The sequence below is a fragment of the Coenobita brevimanus genome, chromosome 2 (genome assembly GCF_032717465.1).
Source record: "Coenobita brevimanus isolate Jiangsu-jjx chromosome 2, ASM3271746v2, whole genome shotgun sequence".
Taxonomy (NCBI): domain Eukaryota; kingdom Metazoa; phylum Arthropoda; class Malacostraca; order Decapoda; family Coenobitidae; genus Coenobita; species Coenobita brevimanus.
In genome coordinates this window covers 22,338,464-22,361,354 of record NC_136955.1, presented here as the reverse complement: position 1 = coordinate 22,361,354, position 22,891 = coordinate 22,338,464, and the positions used below count along the sequence as shown (strand labels likewise).

Here is a 22,891-nt window from a genome sequence, read left to right as displayed (position 1 = left end):
ATTATTATTATTATTTATTTCATTTCGATTATTACATTTCTTGGCAAAATTTGTGTATGAAGTTGAAGGTTTGAACTCTGAGCTTCAGTTGTACACGTACCAAACTTAATTTTTTTTTTTTTTTTTTAGCTTTTATTCTGCATCGTTAATTTTTTTTAGTTATATTTACAAACTTCCTTAACTTTACGTTGTGAAGAACCCTTTTTTTTTTATCTTTAATATCCATTCCTATAACTATCGAACATTATTAATATATTGAATGAACATTAAAGTAAGAGAGGAACATATACCGTGACTCATAACAACAATTATTGCCCCCAGGAAAAGAGCATTAAAAAAAAAAGTTAACCTCTTCAGTTCGCTGATGTCTTTTCTTTTCTTCTATTATTGAGAGAGAGAGAGAGAGAGAGAGAGAGAGAGAGAGAGAGAGAGAGAGAGAGAGAGAGAGAGAGAGAGAAAGAGAGGGAGAGAGAGAGAATTTTATTTACTATTTTGAGCAATGAACATCTTACCTGTCGACGAGATTTAAGAAAGATTATACCTGATCCTCCAGCTCGATAGGTGACCCCACAGCTGAGGAAAATCGTCTGACCTGAGCAAGATCAAAATATTAGAGGTTATCGTGTGTAAGAGGTCGGGTTCTGAATGAGATTGTTTACACTTTCATCATTTCAAGCATTTTGTAGGAATAATTTTTTTTTTCTGCCCCTTGGATCATCTGAAACGTGAATTTGGTAGGCTGCAGGCTTAAGTTCCCATTCTCCTTCAGCCCACCATTCTCCCTCAGCCCACCATTCTCCTTCAGCCCACCATTCTCCCTCAGCCCACCATTCTCCTTCAGTCCACCATTCTCCTTCAGCCCACCATTCTCCTTCAGCCCACCATTCTCCTTCAGCCCACCATTCTCCTTCAGCCCACCATTCTCCTTCAGTCCACCATTCTCCTTCAGCCCACCGTTCTCCTTCAGCCCACCATTCTCCTTCAGCCCACCATTTTCCTTCTGCCCACCATTCTCCATCAGTCCACCATTCTCCTTCAGCCCACCATTCTCCTTCAGCCCACCGTTCTCCTTCAGCCCACCATTCTCCATCAGCCCACCATTCTCCTTCAGCCCACCATTCTCCTTCAGCCCACCATTCTCCTTCAGTCCACCATTCTCCTTCAGCCCACCGTTCTCCTTCAGCCCACCATTCTCCTTCAGTTCACCATTCTCCTTCAGTCTACCATTCTCCTTCAGCCCACCATTCTCCTTCAGCCATCATTTTCCTTCAGTCCATCATTCTCCTTCAGTCCATCATTCTCCTTCAGGCCACCATTCTCCTTCTGCCCACCATTCTCCTTCAGTCTACCATTCTCCTTCAGTCTACCATTCTCCTTCAGCCCACCATTCTCCCTCAGTCCACCATTCTCCTTCAGCCCATCATTCTCCTTCAGCCCACCATTCTCCATCAGCCCACCATTCTCCTTCAGCCCACTATTCTCCTTCAGCCCACCATTCTCCTTTCGGGGGATAGGGAAAGAGTTCAGAGATATTTATATGGCCAGGCATTTCAGTCACCCAATTATATCGGTGCCACCACCTGAAGGCGTCTCTCTCCAGGATCACTATTTCAACCAAACTAAATATTAATGTAAAAAATCGACCATAGAAACTGCATTCTTTTATTAACTAACTGTATCGAACACTTGTCATTAAAAAAATAAATATCTGTTTGATGACATCTGTACTTTATTAGTCATTGCAAACTGTTTATTTGTGTGTGTGTGTGTGTTTTTATCTAGTTATTTATTTATTTTGCCGTCCTATCGACGGGGGTTTATTTAGGTACAATTTTACCTTCCATTTTGAAAAATTTCCCTTGTGATAATTAAAAGATTCTAGACATAGCAGAGAGAGAGAGAGAGAGGAAGGAAGGAAGGACGGAAGGAAAAGAAAATCTCACTGAATCAGGCAGAGAGACAAAGTATTTTTGGAGATCACTACCAGGCAAATGTTAACGTGAAATATGGGACGAAAAACTAATTCACGAGAACATTAAAACCAGGGAGAAAGTTGTTTATCCTCAATATTAAATTAACCTTTTTACTCCACCGACGCCATATTATTTGTATGCCTGTTATCCCCAGACGATTTTATTTATTTGGGGGGAGACTTCACGAACTAAAGAGGTTAGGTATATAGCCTTAATAATTATCTTCAGTTATGAGTCTGTATCAAATCGGAAAATAAAATCATCTGTTGATAGTATGGTTATAATGAGTCACAGGCGATGACGATTTAAGCTGACTTGTCTTTCCACTCCAGATGATTTTTTTTCCCACTTAGGCAGACCACTAGACTCTTTTTACTCTCACATGGCCTAAATTTGCCATCTCTCCATCTTGAGGTCAGAGCTGTAACTATCTATCTATCTATCTATCTATATACCTAGGCTGCTTCCCCCAAGGAAAGGGAGGTAGCCGAGACAGGACGACTCACTCTCCATTTACTCATCCATTCAAACACATTTATTCGCATCTTAGCCCCAAAGGGGAGAACGGACAGATCCTCACTGCATCACAACGCACAAGGGTCAACTGCGCAATGCAATCAGTGACATCCACAGCAGGGCCCGACAGCAGAACTGGTTTACCCCTGCCACATCATAACAGACCCATCCCCTTACCCGCACCTGACCTGACTAGCTGATCAGACCAAAAGCGGGAGAATATCCCCTCAGGGCTGCGTCATCACTTATTCATTCACAATTTCTCTCCATTTATTTCTGTCACGCACAGCCACTCTTCCTTGCTCAACAGACATCCCTCTCGCATCCAGCGCTCTCTTCACACTGTCCATCCATCCTATTCGTGGTCTTCCTCTCAGTCTTACACCTCTCACATCAGATCTAGTTATCTTTTTCACCAATCGCTCATTATCCATTCTCTCCATATGCCCAAACCATTGCAACACCCTCTGCTCAACTCTACCAGCCATCTCCCGAACAACTCCAGTTCTCCTTCGCACTTCATCATTTCGCACTCGATCCATACGCGTCACTCCACACATACTCCTCAGACATCTCATCTCCATTACATTCAAACTTTTCCTCTCTCCTACACCCATATTCCATGTTTCAGCCCCATATAATGCAGTCGGTACCACAACACCCTCATACAGCCTTCTCTTTACATCCATTCTAAGCGAACGACATTTAAACACTTTTTTCATTCCTCCCAGCACCTTTCCTACTTCATTTATTCTAAACTTCACTTCTGCATCTATTCTTCCATCCACAGCAACATGTGACCCTAGATATTTAAAACAATCTACCTCCTCAAGCAACTCACCATTCAAAACTATATTCATCCCCCTACCATCTATCAACCTCGTACACTTCATCACTTTACTCTTATTCTCATTTACTTTCAATTTCCTCCTTTCACACACCCTTCCAAACTCCTCTACCAACTGTCTCAATCTCTCCTCTGAATCAGTCAAGAGATTAATAATAGAATGTGCTGCTATTGCGAAGAAGTGCTATGGAATGAAAGTAGAGCTGCAGCGTTGTCTCATACTGTCACTGAGCCACGTGAAATAAGCTGCGAAAGAAATAAAATCTGGGCCAGGATAACGTAAAATAAGTATAGTAGTGAAGGGGCTAAAGAAGGCTGTATATTTTTCCCCCCGTACCATAGGTCCTTCTTTAAGCCAAATAAAATAATCTAAATGTAACACAAATACAGTAAAAAATTGATTGTCAGAGTGAAGGAGTTGTTTCTTTATCTTTCTATTTATCTGTTTATACCCAGACACCTTAATCCTGTATTGGGCGGCCACAGACACATCGCCTGCTTATCGCCCTGCCCTTTGTCATTTGCCTGCCCTCCCCTCAACACACACCCCTCTCATATATTTCTTCATCCTCCCATCTCATCTTTGGTCTCCCCCTCCGCCTCACTCACATACTCTCTCCTAGCCAATCTCTCATTCTCCATCCTTTCCACATCGCCAGACCATCTCAGAGTATTACCACTTTCAATCACATCCACATCAACACCTCAGCGCTCCTTTACTTCCCCGTTTGTTTGTCACTCCATGTAACAGCCCTTCTAAATATCTCTCCACCAGGGCCACCATTGCTGACTCGGGTAACTACACGTGTTCGCCGGCCAGTGCTGAGTCTGCTTCAGTCATCGTGTATATTCTCAATGGTGAGGTCAACTAGGAGCCGATGTTCTTTTGTGTTGACCTATTCAATGTGTTTTTCTCGAGTTAATTGTACTGCTGCAGCTACTGTTACTATTACTACTACTACTAATAGAGATGGAATTGGTGATATTATTATTGTTATTATTATTATTATTTTGTGGTAGGTGGGGGCGTTCACCATCCACTCACTCAATGTAGTGCTGCTCTCGGATGTCTGCCCTGTCCTCTCCTCCATCCATCTTTCCTTCCATCTTCTTCTGTCTTTCTTTCCTTCATTCTTTCCTCGTCTTTCTGCCTATGGGTGACTTTACACTCCCACTTCTGTCTTTCTTTCCTTCATTCTTTCCTCTTCCTTGTGTCTGTGGGTGACTCTACATTGAGTGACAAGCTAAATGGTTTCCTGTACACCAGGAAACCATTTACTACGCTGGGTGGTAACCATATAACCAAATTTTGGAGCCTGGTGGTATAGTGGGTAATTATTGTCCTCCAATCGGATTGAGCCGGTGAAGGTTTGTATCCAAGGGGTGTTTGGGGTTTATTGCTCACGTAATGCCACTCAGGGATGAGTGAGGTTGGTCACTCTCATCTTAAATGTCAGGACCAACTACCTAGCCCCGGGCTCCTACGCTCCTCATGGGGCAACGTAGGATTGGATGATGAATGGATGGATGGATTATGATGATGCTGATGATGCTGATGATGATGATGATGACGATGGTGACCATCATCCACTCAATGTCTTGTTGCCAACTTCTTCTTTCACCTTTATCATTCTTTTCCTGTGTCTGCCCTCCTCTCTTCCTATTTCTCCCATCTTTCCTGTCACTTTTTATTACTCTTCGTTCCTTTTCAGGTGGCTTTACATTGAGTGACAAGCTTATTAGTTTTCTGTAAGCCAGGAACCCATTTTACAGCCATATAAACAACTCACACGTGTTCACTATGTATCAAGTAAGTTGGAGGAGGATTAGTGTCCCTCCACGTAAAACCACTAACTCAGAGACAAACGGCCACCCCTTACGGGGTTATGACGCCTGGCAACAGACAGATAGCAAGATTATTATTATTCTTACTATTGTTATTATTAGTGGCAGTAGTAGTAGCAGTAGTAGTAGTAGAAGTAATAGTAGTATTGGCAGTAGGAGGAGGAGCAGCTTTGGCTTCTTGTGGTAGTGTGTGTCGAGATTACTATGTTATGTAAGTGCGTACAGTATGTTGCTCGTCTTTGAGGTTACTTAATACGCTTTGCTGGGGAAAACACAATTTGCTTCCTGATGCAGTGTTGTAGTGGTGACGGAGCGGTTGTGATGTGATGTCGTGGTAGTGACGGTATGGTGTTGGGTGATGGTGTGGAGGTGCTGGTGGTTTTGTTTTGTTGGTATGGTGATGATAGTTTGTGGAGGTGGTGATGGTGGTGGTGGTGTGTTTTGCTGGTGTGGTGTTAAGAGTAACTGCGTGGTTGTGGTGGTGGAGGTGGTGGTATGTTTCTTTTTTATTGGGCTGGTGATGATAGTGACTGAGTGGTGATGGAAATGGGATGAGGTACTATAGTTACTGTATTTTGTTGGTGGTGGTGTGGTGTGATGATGAGGTTTTGGTGGTGTGGTGATGGTGGTAGTGATGGTATGAAGATGCTGGTGGTATCGGTTGGTGGTAGTAGTGCGGAGGTGTTGGAAATGAACTGATGATCGTGGTGATGTTGTCTCATGTTGGAGTATGGCAGTGATGGCCGTGATGTGTTGTTGGAAATATAAGGACAATGGTGGAGCTGTAGTCGTTCTGGTGACTGTGGTGGTGGTAGTCCAGAAGCTGTGTGGTGTTGTGACTATAATGGCGCTATGCTGTGGGGTGGTGTAGTAATTTTTGTTAGCTTTGTGATGATGGTGGGTGTCTATGGAGATGACTGTGTGGTTCTAGAGAAAGTATTGATGGAAGATGTTGTGTGGTGTCATGGTACTGATAATGTGGTGACAATGGCGTGGTGATAGTGGATGGTGGTCGTGGCTATGAATTTAAGTGATTACTGTTGATTGGTGATGGAGCATGAGGTAGGGGTAGAGTGATGATCGTAGAGTTTTGGTCATGATGGAGATAATGGTGATGGTAGTGTGGTGCTGGTATGGTGTGTTTCGGTGACAGTGGAGGTCGTGGAATGGTGTTTTGATGCGATTTTGTTGATATGGTGAAGGCGGTGGGTGGCTGTGGTGTTGATAATGTAAACATGGTAGATAGTGGTGGTGGTGATGTGGTGGTAGTGATGATGTGGCGATAGTAATGTGGTGGTGCTGTGATGTTGGTAGGTTTGTAGTGGTGGCGTGTCTGGATGAGTGGTGGTATGTGGTGATGGTCTGTGTGAGGTGGTGTGGTGTGGTGATGGCGGGTGTGGGGTGTGAAGAGTGATTGTGGTAATGGTGGAGGTAAAGTAGTGGTAATTCTGTGATGCTGTGATGTAGTATTTAGGTGATGTGCCAATGGTCGTGAAGGTATTTTGTGTGTGTGTGTGTGTGTGTGTGTGTGTGTGTGTGTGTGTGTGTGTGTGTGTGTGTGTAGTAACTGTGCAGGTAAAGCGTTGGTGGTAGTGGTGGAGTCTGGTAAGGTAGTAACTGTGACTGTTCTGGTAGTGTGATGTTAGTGTGATGATTAACGAGTAAACTAACGTGGTTCTGTGGTGAGAGTGGTGTTAAAGTGTGAGTGGTTGGGTGGTGTCGTGATGTGTGATTATGGTGGTGTAGTGATGAACGTATTATCATGGCCGTAATGTGGTTATGGTGCATAAGGTAGTGGTGACGTGCTGTGGTGATTCTGGTGTTATGGTGATGATAGTATGGTGCTGGTGAGTGTGTTGTGGTAGTAAATGTAATATATGGTCGTGATAGATAGTGTGGTGATAGTGGTGGTAGTGTGGTGGTGATGCATGTGATGTCCTGGTGCTATCAAGGTGTGGGAGTTTGGTCAGCGTGGTACATTTCCAGTGTGTAGGTGGCGGTAAGGTAGTGCCAGTGAATACGGAATGCTGGTGATGGTATTATGGTATGAAGGAGTTACTTTCCCAGTGCAAAGTAAGCAGTTCTGTGTCAGTGTATATAATTTCATATTCAGGTAAGACTGTTGCTGACACATTTACTGTAAGCGGTGTAGTAAGCTGACGTCTTCTTATTGTGCTTTGAATAACGTTTGACAATTTTATGTAACTTGTAATTGATTCTTCTTCACAAACAAGGTAGAAACTCGTCACTAACATCTCTATTAACATGATGTCTTATATTCTAATTATTGCCAGACCATTTAACTCAACACGGTATACTATTTGGTCCTAAGCAATGCATTAACACAGTTCTCTATACCCTACAGGCGAGCACCCTGCAGCGGTCCAGGGCGGAGAGAGTGCCCGCGTCCACTGCCATTCCCTGCTGACCCTCCTATTGCTGGGGACTGCCCTGTCCTCCCTCACACACAGATAGTTACCCTCACCCTCGCACACACACACACACACACACACACACACACACACACACACACACACACACACACACACACACACACACACACAGTAGATATTCACCTTCACTCATCATCACACACACACTCATACAAAATTACAAACACACATACACACGGACACAGTGGACATGCACTACCATGGACGTTAAAAGAATCCCACGGACAAAAAAGACAAAGTGATGTATTAAAAACACAGATTCATACGCCATGGTACGCACGAATGTCTAAGTACACACGCGCACACACACACACTAACACACACACACACACACACACACACACACACACACACACACACACACACACACACACACACACACACACACACACACACACACACACCTTGTACATCTTATCCTAACCACCCAGTCCTAGTATAAGTATATTGACCTAAACCGAGAGTGATAACCCCATACTACTACTCTAGTGCCACTTTGTACTTTTGTGTACAGTATGTGTGAGAGTGTACAGTAGACGAAGGGTGCATCACACTGCAGTGCAACGTATCCATGTTTGTTTTTTGGTTTTATGGTTACGTTTTGGTAATGAAAAAAAGTTTTACTAAATAAATAATTAGATGGGAAGAAGATCAAGATAATAATGATGATGATTACTGTTTATGAACTAAAACCAAACACCAAGTTTTTATCCAGCTAAACTTAACACTTACAATTAATGAGCTAACCTTGAATACCACCACCACTGCTGATGAATATTACGTCCATGAGGGTTTGTTGTAATTACGAACATAAAGAGTACGAACAGCAGTTACTACAGAAAAGTAAGTAATTTTAGATACCACATACCCAGAGAAGCACTGCGGTCCACTAAACAACTGACGAAGTAACCCCTGAGGGAAACAGTGTGAGGTTCCCTTTACAAATACAGGGTGTTAGAAAAGTATCTGTGCCGTAGGGGACGGGAAATGTAGCACTGCGTGGCGTGGTAATGCAAGGTGTGGTGGCTGGTGGTGTGGCTGCGTGTGGTGTGATGGTGTGTGGTGTTGTAGTGTGTGGTGTGATAGTGTGTGGTGTGATAGTGTGTGGTGTGATAGTGTGTGGTGTGGTTGTGTGTGGTGTGGTACGGTGTGGTGTGATAGTGTGTAGTGTGATAGTATGTGGTGTGGTAGTGTGTGGTGTGATAGTGTGTGGCAGTGCGTGGCGTGGCAGTGAGTGGTGTGATAACGTGTGGTCTGGCAGCCTGTGGTGTGGTACTGTGCACTGTAGTTGCTTGTGTTGTGGTAAGTTAAGTTCTGACAGTGCATTCTGTGACTGTGTAAGTGTGCCAATATGCAGTGACAGTATGAGGTAAAGCAATGTTAAGTATGGTAGTGTGGTGTGGCAATGTAGTGTGGCAGTGTGAAGTATAGTAGTGTGAGATGTGGCATTATGAAGTATGTCAGTGTGAGGTGAGAAAGGTAGATTAGTATCATCTATGGCACAGTTACAGTTCTACCCCCCTGTACACCATCATGTAGCTGTATGTCTGGCTGTGCACAAACTCTTCACCAGGCCTGTGTTTTGATGTAGTTAAGTTTGATGTGATTCGTTGTACTATTGTTTATGAAGTTAATGTATGATATCATACACACTTCCACACGCCTCTACTCTACGAACGTGTACGAAATGTAACCTTAAGTCAATTTGCAAATCATCAGAAATAAAGGAAGATGTATGAACAAGAACTATTTTTCCAGATCTTAGTGAACGCATCAAGGAAAAGTCGGGACTTTCCTACAGACGTAGTGTTGAGATAATATTGTCATTATGGTTCAATTGCTGCTGATATATCGTAAAGAAAACTAATAAGAAAGTTATTTCTGAAACTGTAACTATGGTCCATACAGAACGGACACTCATGACTTTCAATTAAGACAATATTTCATAGAAAAAAATATGAAAGTAACGTGAAAAATGCACGGCAAATGAAATATAAGTTGGATTGCTTTGCTGGTATGCAAAACGGTTCACTGATAAATGGAAAGGTTTGATGAGTCTGTAGCCTGGCTGGAAAATTACATAGTTTCTCTTCGAACTGACTGCTGTTCTTGGTGAAGGAAATGTAAGTAGGAACGTATGTAGAAAACGCCACTGACCGTTAACATCATTTCATCTCGAGTAAACTGTATGAAGTCATTTATGGAAAGTCAACGAAAAAAGTTCATTCAGTTCAGGAAATGTGTCTATGTTCATTTACTGGAAAAATACAGATACTACTGAGATATTTAGTTATCAGAAGTCATCATAGAAACTCATTGATTTAAGACTCGTGTCTGTGGTGAGTTAACGGCACAGTATTATCACACTTACTTTGACCATCTTGATGTTATGCCCCGAGGAAACCACTAGTCCATCTTCAAGGGAAAATAATATCTCCTGCTTGGATGTAGAACCAAATTTGTTAACTCTTTCAGTCCGATGGCGTGTATTATCCTTCCTGTGTTCAGATGATTTTAGTCAACTCAGAAAAATCTCTACTGGACTATGTAAAATTTTGTAGACAGCAAAAAGTTAATGCAAATAAAATGTCACTGTGTTAAAAGGCGTAATGTAAAATACAACACAACACATATCCTCCATAAATAACTGCTCTAAGGAAATGAACAGTCCCTTTTGCTGGACGAGAATTTTTAAAAGCTTTGAAACAGAATGCATGACACACTTTAAGTAGGCATTGTGAGCTTTTATTTTTAACGATAGCTATGATTTCCGGGTTTCTATTTTACCCTTTTTTTTTTTTTAATCAGATGCTCAGAAAAAATCAGTGTTCTATGGTCATATTAGTGTTTCTTCAAGTGAACTCAGATATAGACGGTATTGTCATGACAATGTGTGACTTTTTTTTCTAATACATTATATTTACGATTTCTTAGTCATTATTTATATATTTTTATCAGTTCTTCTAAGGAACCATTATTCCATTTCCCTACATTACAGCTGTCTATTAGTGTTTTAAAAAAAGTAAATCCGTTTATATCAGAATACAAGTGTCCCGTAAATACTGTAACAAAAGACTCAATGAAAGGCAAAATTCAGGCTCCACTGTATTTATTTTTCCAGGTGAAATGAATAGCCGAACCGAAAAACAAAATTTCGCCCTAAAAAATTAATGATGGTAATAACAACAACAACAACAATAATAATAATAATAATAATAATAATAATAATAACAAAATGCTTCAAGAAAACCATCGGTGCATTTTGGTAGCATTATAATTCCTCCAAACGAAATTTCAAACCATGTCTGCTACATATGTTCACCTGCCACAGTGACTTTACTTTTAATACATTGATTTCCCGAGCTGATATTTACATCATGTTTCTCCGTAATCAAATGCTCATGGCAAACCAGAATCCCCACTTCTCCATATTGCAATTTCTCCAAGTGAATTGAAAAGCCAACCATTGAGCCGAGCATACAGACGCAGTGAGTGAAAAGATGAGTTCTCAGGAAGATCGGAACCCCCTCATCCCTCATTCCAGTGTCATTCAGGAGTTCCAGGAATCCCATAGGTGACATACACTGGTTCGAGACTAGTGTGTGTCAAAGCTTTAAACCCGAAGCGAAAGGAAGATTGGTGACTGAATTATCTGATGTAAGAGGAGAAATGACTGACTATGCACCACCTAACTCAATAGGAGAAATGGATACCGAATTATCTGACACGAAGGGAAAATTGGTGAGTGACTGAACCATATGACACTATAGGAGAATATGTGACTAACCCTTCACCATCTGACAGGAAAAGGAAAATGATGCCTAGCTCTGAACCATGTGGCACAAAAGGAGAAATGGTTGACTCTGAACCATTTGACACGAGAGGACAAATGGTGCCTGCAGCTTTGCACCATCTGACATGGCAAGAGAAACAGTGACTGACTATGAAGCATCTGACACGAGAGGAGAAATGATGACAGACTCTGAAGCATCTGACAAGAGAGGAGAAATAGTGCCTGACCCATCTGACAAGAGGAAATTTTGTGTCTAATTTTCACCATCTGACACGAGAGAAGAAATGGTGACTGACTCTGAACTATCTGACACAAGAGGACGAATGTGACTAAGTTAGCTCCATCTGACACCAAAGGAGAAATGGTGATTGAATCTCACGACACTAAACGAAAATAGTAACTGATACGGACACATCTGACACGATAGGGTATGTTGATTGGCACTATAACGCTCAACCTGAAGAGGGAAATTTTAACTCCTACTGAATCATCCGACACGAAATGGACAATGCTGTTTGACACTGAAATTCCAGAGACGATAAAGGTAAGTGCTGATCGATACTGAGCCAACCGACAGAAAAAGGAAACTGGTGATTGACACTGAATTGCACAACACATGAGTTTCATTGGTACTGAACCATCCGACACGAAATTGGAAAACAGTATAAAACACCTCACACAGAGAGTAAAAACTCGATTGCATTTGAAAGATCTGACACGACAGAGAATGCAATGAATGGTAAATAAAACACCCCATACAAAAAAAAAAAAAAAAAAAAAATGTTGCTCCTGAACTTATGAACATGAAAGGGTAACTAATGACCAAGATGGACCGTCTTAGACAGAAGGAAAAAGAAAATAAAGTTTTGCTGAACTCTCCTCCGCGAAAGGAAAAACGCTGAGTGACACTGAAATATCCAATAAAAAAAATAAAAAAAAGATGAGTACGAATGAAACAATTTATTATGGCCCCCTATTTGTTTACTTTTTTCATGTTTGGAAAAGGGAGACTATATTATACTTGTGGAAAAGCTGTTGTAGATAATTTGGAATACAAATAACCCAGATGGTAAAGTCTGTATTTAATTATCCTTTCCCATTATCCCTCATTATATAAGAAGGTAAATTCCAGAAAGCATTATTCTGAATTAGAAATATAAGAGTATGCAGAGTAATATTTCACCATGGGAAATATATTAAGGACGTAAAATATATGTTTGAAGTAAATGAAGGACAATGGGTCTCTCTCTCTCTCTCTCTCTCTCTCTCTCTCTCTCCATTATGACGATAACCAATTTCCGGTAGTAATAATGCATAATCATTCTACCATCTATTCCTGCATTATATACCTCTCGTCCCTAATTATAATAGTATAATAATAAAAATACAAATAAAGATAATAATAATAATAATAATAATAATAATAATCGTCATCATCACAATAACGAATAAGTAAATCTGTCTCCTGATTAAATAAGATGAGAATCAATTATTGACATCAACTTGTAAACACGTTGCCAAAAGACGTCTGAGAATAAACGAAATGCAAGCGAAATAATGATTTATCCTCAGCTGCCTGTCTCTCATAACCTTCTACCACAGCTCCACTAATGATTTGCAAAGAAGAATAAGAAAAGGAGGAGGAAGAAGGGGGAGGAGGAGGAAGATGAAGAAAAAGAATAAAGACAAGTTGCATTATTTCAAACATTTGTGTGGAGGTGAAGTGCAGAGAAGGTAGAACTTTTAAGGCTTATATCTAGCAGTATATCTGAGTAGACGAATCTTCGAAAAAGATTCTCTACAGGTTAGCTGAAAAAAAAAAATATATATATTGAAGTCTTTATTATACTAACCTTTTGGCTGCAATACATATCTGTGACATGAATACAATCGTCTGTTGTAAGCTGCAGTAAAATACAACGCTCTTATACCCACCACATGAAAGGAAGCCAGTGTATTGTTTGGCCCGGTGTGTGTGTGGGGGGGGGGTGAACAATATAAACTAGTTTCACCCTCTTTCAACCAAACTTGGTGGACAGGTTGAGAGACAGGCAAAGAAGACAAGATTCAGTTTTTTGAACAATGGGTCAAATATCACTTTCACATGGCTAAGTCAACACTTTTTATCCCGTTTGTTCCCAACTTGCTGGAATGGTAGAATGTGCAAAAAATATAAATTTTCAGTATTTCGAGAACAATGTGTTAAAAGTCAAGGTCAATGGCTGAGTCAATTATTCGGCCCTTTGATCAACTCTTGGATACATTGGTAGTTGTCTGTATATATTTTTTTTCTTTGCCGTAGTTCAAATTGTTTAATAAAAGTAAAAGATGAAAAAAGTGGAAAAAAAAGACTTTTCCTCAATCATTTAAAACTTCTTCCTTGGTTATAGCAACATTCTCCTCTTAACTTATCGAGTTGTCTTTGAATGATTATATACCTGAATATACTCAGCTTCTTAACCCGAGAAGAAAAAAAAATAAATACTGATATATTTTCTGGTATTTACCGTTAAACAGAAAATCACCAACTTTGTAACATTTTTCAGCTAACGTCAAGAGATTTTAATTTGCTAAACAAAGAACATATATATATATATATATATATATATATATATATATATATATATATATATATATATATATATATATATATATACCCCTCTGAGTTCAGTAACATTACGGATGGAAAAAAATACACACACTCAGGTCAAAAGGCACTAATGAAATGAAGGTTATATATATATATATATATATATATATATATATATATATATATATATATATATATATATATATATATATATATATATATATATATATATGCTCACTTTTTTTTAATTTCTCCAATCAGTTATCGCTGTACTTCACCGTATTATTAGACAATTACCAGCACTAATTTACTCAGGTTAAGAACAGGCTCCTCGGAATTTAAAGATTATGAAGAATCTCCATACTTCAGTGTCTGTTAGAATGTTTAATTAATAAAGATTCTAAAATTCTTGCTCTCAGGCAGTTCAGTACACGAAGACATCACTTCTCCTAAACCCAATCAGCATTAATGGAAACCCTTAAATGAACACAATAATCCTGCGGGCCACATTCGCTCGATACAACCATCACTACGCAGCCGGATTTCAATTAAGCCAAACTGAGGTAGGAAGTGGAATGATCTCGGAGATAGGAGTGCGTGAAGCTGATTGTGCTGAGAAGCAGGAGGAGGAATCGTGGCATAAAGGACGGGAAGATGGAGATAGGATGATGTATGAGATTGTCAGTGTGTAGGTAGCGTTACTATTGTCATTGTGTCCGTTGTTGCTGTTATTGAAACTTCCAGCATTCCTGTGGGAAGTTGTATTGTTTTTGTCATATTCTTATTATTCTTTCAGCTTAAAAAGTAAATGGCCGTTGCTCCAAGGGTGTTTAGCCTAGAGTCTTCAAGCTTTATCAGGTTAATCGCCCAGCTGCCTCCTTCCGGCAAAATATATTTATCCGTCAACCAGATCACCGGATATTATTCAGAATGGAAAATCACGGATTCCGGGACGCTATCTCAAAACCCTCTTAAGCCTAGCAAGCTGAATTTTTACTACAATATAGTCTTAAGGCGGCCGCATTGCGGATAGGAGAATAGTTCCAATTGGTTGATTATTATCTGAGATCGCCTGTTGTCAGAAATTAGGATTTTTCCGGATATTCTGGATGTCAAGTAATTTTCCATGAAGGATTGAAGCTAGAACCAATAAACTTAGTGAACTTAAAGACTGTGATGACATAAGGTGACATGCACAAGAAGGGTGATCTTGACCTCAAGGTCCCTTTATAGCTCGGCTTCTAGCAGGCAATGGCTGTGAGAAGCTTTCCTTGATCAAATCTGTCTGTGGACAATTTTACGATATGGTAGTAATTATTATTATTATTATTATTATTATTATTATTAGTAGTAGTAGTAGTATCAGTATTAGTATTATTACCGGTTATTATTTAATTATAATTATTACCATTATTATAGTCGACGACAACATACTTCGAAAGAATTCCCCTAAGCTTCGTCATGATTAGGATAAATTCAGTAGTCTGCCTTCGCTAATGAAACAGTATTGTGTTCTGCTGAGATCGAGTCAAAGGAGCCTGAGTGTAAATACTACTATCATTAAGCCTCTCAGTGTTGGAACAACTCTAATGTTGTTTTCCTGCATACTTCAGACGATTTTATTCAGCTGAGAGTAAGACAGAGGAGCCCAAGAGTAAAATTTAATGAAGATGATACGTTTCAGATATATAAAAAAAATATAAGATAAGCAGAATCATGAAGAGATTACATGTTCAGATAGAGGCACATGCATACAGTTATTCAGTCCACCTTTACAGAAGATGAGCAAAGGAAGGAAAAACAAATTAAATGAAAGAAAAACATTCGGGAGTCGAATGTTAATTGCCAGCGAGAATATGCTGTTGGCCAAGTCCAAGATTTTGGCCATATCTTGATACCCTGAAAGTTTCATGTTGATAGCTCAAGCTGTTCATGAGAAATAATGGCGCTAAAGAGGGGCGATAAAAGCTAGTTGACCTCTGGTAGCCAATTTTGTGATCTTGACCTTGACCCCGAGTGCCCATTTTCGAACTCGTCCAAGATTCTGGCCATATCTTGATACCATGAACATTTCATGTTGATAGCTCAAGCCGTTCATGAGATTTAGTGGGAACAGACACACACACACACACACACACACACACACACACACACACACACACACACACACACACACACACAGAGGCAAGTAAAAACATTATCGCTCCGCCTTCTAAAGGCGGGCGATAATTTAAAAAATTCATACACCAATTTACAGGTGTCTTCCATTCATTGGAAAAAGAAATGTAACAGTTGGACTTGAACTGCTGTAGATTAAAATTTGGGGGGAAGCTAATCCAGGGATGCGAGTTATGCAACCTTTATACAGTACATTCGATCCTCACTCCCACAGGTAAAATTGATCCACATACCCTCTGACACTTTAACCTCCTCATATTCCTGTGACACATTTTTCAGCTGAATCAGTTCACCACCACACCCTTTTGTCCAGCCTAGAAAGGAGCTCTAGTAATGGAAGGCTATTTAATCCCACTGGTTGGAAAGTCCCTCCTACCCTGAATTAAACTGTTTGGTATTATACTCTTTTTACATCATCGACCAAAAACTGTCATCACGTCATTATGAATGCTGTGTTGTAAGAATATATTAGCACTAGAATATGGTGCTAATCACGAAGAAATGCCATGGAAGGGATGTAGAGCCACAGTATCATCTTCTTCTGACCCTGAGTTACGTGAAATAATCTGCAAAAGGACGAAAATCAGGTCCAAGTTAATGCAAAAATAATATACGTAAAAATATATAATTGATGTGTTTGTACTGAAGGGATTAAAAGGTGTAAAGAGATAAAGAACAAGTAATATTAGTGCTATGCTGTTCTTACTTTAACTTGACCCGGATTTTCGTCCTTTGTCAGCTTATTTCACGTAGCTGTGTGGCAGAACGAGACAGTGCTACCACTCTACATACTTTCCATAGCACTTCTTCGTGACTAGCATTATAATCTAGTTTCAGTCTATTCTTACAACTTAGCATTCAAGTTGAGAAGGGAATTTTATGCTAAGTTAAAAGAATGTAGTTAAAGATGTGTTAACCCCTTCATTCCTAAGCCCTAGCTTTTTTCTTATTCTTATTAGCACAGGACAGTGTTATTCAGCTTAGGTCTGGCCTCTGGCAGGAAAGGGTTGATGAAGGTTATGTGTAACCCCTCTGGTTCTGTAATACCAAAACTTAGTAGAGTCATATAGAAAAAGGAAGAATTAAGGAAATGCTGACTTGGCTGAAGGGGATGATGAAGGCTACGTCGAATCCCTCTATTTCGGAGAAAAAATAATATCTGCTAACATAAATGAAACGTCGAGAACTCGGGCCCCAAGCTGTCGACGCAAAGCATCACTTGGTATGCCTCCACCAAGCGTTGCGCACGGACTCGCCGTACAGCCTCCATGACAGGGTTTATTGGGGGTTGAAATGAAACTAAGGATAAACTATGTCAACCCCATATGACCTTGACCTTGACCCCTAGACCTTACTGACCTAATCAGTTCATCGTCCTTTTATACTGTATCACTGACAAAAAATTTGGTCGAAATCCGTCGAGGGGCTCAGTAGATATCCCGTCAATACCCATATGACCTTGACCTTTCCTTCGACCCTTTGTGCCTGCTGACAGAATCAGTCCATCGTCCCTTCATACCGCATCAGTGACAAAGGTTTGGTCAAAATCTGTCAAGAGGTTCTGGAGCAATCGCGCCCAAAGCCATGTGACCTTGATCTGACCCTTTCACTTCGCTGACCTAATCAGTTCATCCCTTCATAATATATCACTGACAAAAGTTCGATCGAAATTCTTCTGGGGGTTCAGGAGATACCACTCCCACACCCGTATGACCTTGATCTTTGATCTCTTGACCTTGGTGACGTAGTCAGTTCATCATCCTTTCGTACTGTATTACTGACAGGAGTTTGGTCGAAATCCGTCCAGGGGTTCAGGAGATATCGTGCCCACGCTGATATGACCTTGACCTTTGGCCCCTTGACCTTGCTGACCTAATCACTGACAAATGTTTGGTCGAAATCCGTTAGGGGGTCAGGAGATATTGTGCCCACAAGGATAAACTTAGTCGACCCCATATGACCTTGACCTTCGATCCCTTGACTCAACTGATCTAATCAGTTCTTCATTTCATATTGCATTGCTGACAAAAGTTTGGTGGAAATCCATCGATGGGTCCAGGAGATATCGCTCCCAAAATAGTGTTACAGATATATGCCAACAAGAATAAAGTAAGTTGACCCCATATGACCTTTACCTTTGACCCCTTTACCCTGCTGACCTAATCAGTTCATCGTCCCTTCTTGCTCTATCACCGACAAAAGTCTCTGTTTGCAGTTCATCATGGGGTTCAGGAGATAACGTGCTCACAAGATAAGCTAAGCCGTTCCATATGACCTTGACCTTTGCTTCCATTACCTGGCTGGTCTAATCAGTTCATCATTTCATACTGCATTGATGACAAAAGTTTGGTGGTAATCCGTCAATGAGTTCAGGAGATATCGCGTCCAAAATAATGTTACGGACGTACACACTCACGCACTCACCCACGCACTCACGGACGGACAGACCAATCACTTAATGCCTCCTCCACCATAGGTGGGCGGAGGCATAATAAGGTCATCCAAAAGCAGAAGGAATGTAATAAATAATACATCACAGGATTCAAAACGTTAAATTTCTAGGGGTGCAAATAGAGGTCTAAAATTAAGACCCATATGCATAACCTGAAATCGTGAAGCTGAATGAAGACCTTTAATATTTGATGGTAGTGTATGGAACGCCTGTGATTATCATCTTCATTATTATTATTATTATTATTTTCATTATTATTATTATTATTATTATTAATTTCATTATTATTATTATTATTACTATTATGCAGTAAGGAAGAGATGGGCAGAGTATTTTGAAAGATTGTTAAATGTAGAGGAGGAAAGGGTGGCTGAGATTGTGGCGGATGGAAGGGTGCAAGGAATAAATGTGTTGGGAGAGTTGAATGATTCTTTGATCACGAAGGAGGAAGTGGAGAATGCAGTAAAGGAGATGAAAACAGGGAAAGCTGCAGGTATGGATGGGTGTGCTGTGGAATGCCTGAAGCGTGGTGGAGTGACTATTGTTGACTGGTTAGTAAGATTGTTGAATGTGTGCTTTGTGAAAGGTATGGTGCCAATTGACTGGACAAGTGCTTGTGTGGTCCCGTTGTATAAATGCAAGGATGATAAGTATGAATGTACTAGCTTTAGGGGTATAAGTCTGTTGAGTGTTGTAGGTAAGGTGTATGGTAGAGTGTTAATTATGAGAGTTAGAGAGGGTACAGAGGGAGTGATTGGTGTTGAGCAGTGTGGCTTTAGGAGAGGGAGGGGATGCGTGGATCAGGTGTTCGCTGTGAGACAAGTGTGTGAAAAGTATTTAACGAAAGGCAAGGATGTGTTTTGGGCATTCATGGATTTAGAGAAAGCGTATGATAGAATTGATAGGGAGGCTTTGTGAACTGTTTTAAGATTGTATGGACTTGATGGTAGGTTACTAAAAGGGGTGAAAAGTTTTTATGTAAATAGTAGAGCGTGTGTAAGAGTGGGAAATGCTATGAGTGATTGGTTTCCCGTGAGAGTGGGGCTGCAACAGGGATGTGTGATGTCGCCTTGGTTGTTTAATATTTATATGGATGGTGTTGTAAGGGAGGTGAATGCAAGAGTTTTAGGTGGAGGTCTGAGTCTGGTGAGTGTTGACGGTGGAGAATGGAATCTGAAGCAGCTGCTGTTTGCAGATGATACTGCACTGGTGGCTGATTCAGAGGAGAGATTAAGACAGTTTCTAGCGGAGTTTGGAAGGGTGTGTGAAAGGAGGAAATTGAAAGTAAATGAGAATAAGAGTAAAGTGATGAAGAGTAAGAGGATGGTAGATGGTAGGGGGATGAATATAGTTTTGAATGGTGGGTTGCTTGAGGAGGTAGAGTGTTTTAAATATTTAGGGTCACATGTTGCTTTAGGTGGAAGTATAGATGCAGAAGTGAAGTTTAGGATGAATGAAGTAGGTAAGGTGCTGGGAGGAATGAAAAAAGTGTTTAGATGTAGTTCACTTAGAATGGATGTAAAGAGAAGGCTGTATGAGGGTGTTGTGGTACCGACTGCGTTATATGGGGCTGAAACATGGAATATGGGTGTAGCAGAGAGGAAAAGTTTGAATGTAATGGAGATGAGGTGTCTGAGGAGTATGTGTGGAGTGACACGTATGGATCGAGTGCGAAATGATAAAGTGCGAAGGAGAACTGGAGTTGTTCGGGAGATGGCTGGTAGAGTTAAGAGGGTGTTGTGATGGTTTGGGCATATGGAGAGACTGGATAATGAGCGACTGGTGAAAAAGATAACTAGACCTGATGTGAGAGGTGTAAGGCTGAGAGGGAGACCACGAATAGGATGGATGGACAGTGTGAAGAGAACGTTGGATGCGAGAGGGATGTCTGTTGAGCAAGGAAGAGTGGCTGAGTGTGACAGAAATAAATGGAGAGAAATTGTGAATGAATAAATGATGACGCAGCCCTGAGGGGATATTCTCCCGCATTTGGTCTGATCAGCTAGTCAGGTCAGGTGCGGGTAAGGGGATGGGTGTATTATGATGTGGCAGGGGTAAACCAGCTCTGCTGTCGGCCCCTGCTGCGGATGTCACTGGTTGCACTGCGCAGTTGACCCTTGTGCGGTGTGATGCAGTGAGGATCAATCCCTTCTCCCCTTTGGGGCTAAGATGCGAATGAATGTGTTTGAATGGATGAGTAAATGGGGAGTGTGTCGTCCTGTCTCGGCTACCTCCCTTTCCTTGGGGGAAGCAGCCTAGGTATGTAGATAGATAGATTATTATTATTATTATTATTATTATTATTATTATTATTATTATTATTATTATTATTATTATTATTATTATTATTATTATTATTATTATTATTAATATTATTACTATTATCATTACAGTATTTCCATGTGTTCGACTTTGGGCATGGATTTGAACAGCCCGTTCCTTAAGACCCAGCAGTCCTCCTCCGCACCACACACCGTGCGTCATCCTGTTTGTGGGCTCTTAGCCTTTGGTTCCTTCTTTCTTGCATAAAAAAAGAAACTCATCTTGTAAAGTGCAGACAACAATGATATAGGAAGGCCACAAAGGATCCATCTTCCTCACGTGCTTCATAAATTATCGTCAGAAATTGGGAGCTTGCATTCCGCTAGGCAATTTAAGATTTAAACATAGAACTATAAGAGACGGGTTACAAAGTCTACATCCAGAGCCTGATGTGTGAAAAAGAAGGCTGTATATAGAAGAGAGCCGCATTTTTCTCGTGGTTCTTCCCCATCCAACATAGGAGAAAAGTTTGAGATAAGAGAGGGAAGTTGTGGGGAACGAGGGAGTGGAGGGGGGGAATATAAGCAATTTCCATGTCACAAGGAGAACTGAACTATTCTCTGTTCATTTGAACAAAAAAACTCCAGTGACTCACTCACAGCTAAATAATATCGTCTGACGTTAGCTGGAATATGGGACTATAGTAGGATTCTGAAAACAAGGCAAGCGAAACCAAGAAAGACGGTGAATTATTAACAACATGCCCATGGAAAAAGCTCAGACACTTATTCACACACCAGTCACCCACATGGCCAGCATCCAAACTACAGGCCTAACTTTTTGCACATTTTTTTTTTCTTTTATACATGAACTTCACATACACTTGAGAGAGAGAGAGAGAGAGAGAGAGAGAGAGAGTGAGTTTTGTCATATGCTCCTCCATACACAAATCATCCATCTATTTTGGTCATCTGTCAGTTCTCGAGTCTTGTTAACTTCCATAGCTCCCTTTCTCCCACACTAATTTACCGTATCTATACACTTTCTTGACCTATGCCTTCTCTCACCTTCCAGCTCACTCATATATAACATTTTCACCACCTGTCTAATTTTCATCCTTTTCATCTGACCATACCATCTAGAAACACTTCCTTCTTCCCTATTATCGACAATCTTCTTTACTCCACATCTTCCGAGAATCATATATCCTATACTATCCACTTTACGTATTCCACACACGTTCGTCAGTAACGCCATTTTTACGCCTCTTTCTCTTGACTTCTCGCTCTCATGTCATTCTAAAGTCATACCATTTGTTCGTGCTCTTTGTGGTACTTGAGATGGTCATAGGTGACAACTGTAGCCAATCGGATATGGATTCCAGAAAACTGATTGTCCTCCTATAGACGTTTTCCCATATTTCTCCTTGTAAGTACCAGGTATCCAATCATTTCAGTCTTTCCCATCTAATCCTAGAGTAAGGCCTCTCGATATCTGATTTTCTTTACTATTGCTCTCTGTCTTCCACCGTTTCCTAAGACTTTTTTTTATTTGATATGTTGACTTGTCCATGATATCTTCAGCACTGTTCTGAGGAGGTACAGTTGGCATCATGAAGTCATGTTTCGTCTCCTGCTTTTCTCTCCATGCACTTTGAAAATCAGTGGTGTGAATCCGCAGCAACCGACGCTTATGACTTCACTGAGCCTCAGATTAGTGTCATCAGCGTCGTTTAGTACAAGTGCATCACACCGAATTTCAGGGTCCCGAGAGAGAGGGGCTAAAGAGGTGACAGGACTTTTGATGTCGACCGTACCTTCATGTTGCCTTTATCTTTATAATTAATCAGACTGTTCAACATTCTCAGCCATATCATTAAGGGTAAGACGTAGCAGTCTAGCAAGCGTTCTCTCGTTTTCTTGATAAGAGTTGGTGATGAGTGTTTTATGCATATTCTGGAAAGTCTCATTCATCATGCTGAT

General features: G+C 40.6%; 1 protein-coding gene across 1 annotated transcript in view; it reads left to right on the top strand.

Moving 5' to 3' along the window:
• LOC145391835 (zwei Ig domain protein zig-8-like) overlaps nt 1-7,656 on the top strand; it is a 161,156-nt gene extending 153,500 nt beyond the window's left edge. The window contains exons 7-8 of the mRNA XM_080266326.1: nt 4,112-4,194; nt 7,547-7,656. Of these exons, the coding sequence (XP_080122452.1) occupies nt 4,112-4,194; nt 7,547-7,656 (193 nt within the window). The remainder of the gene's footprint in view (nt 1-4,111; nt 4,195-7,546) is intronic.
• The last annotated feature ends 15,235 nt before the right edge of the window (nt 7,657-22,891 follow it).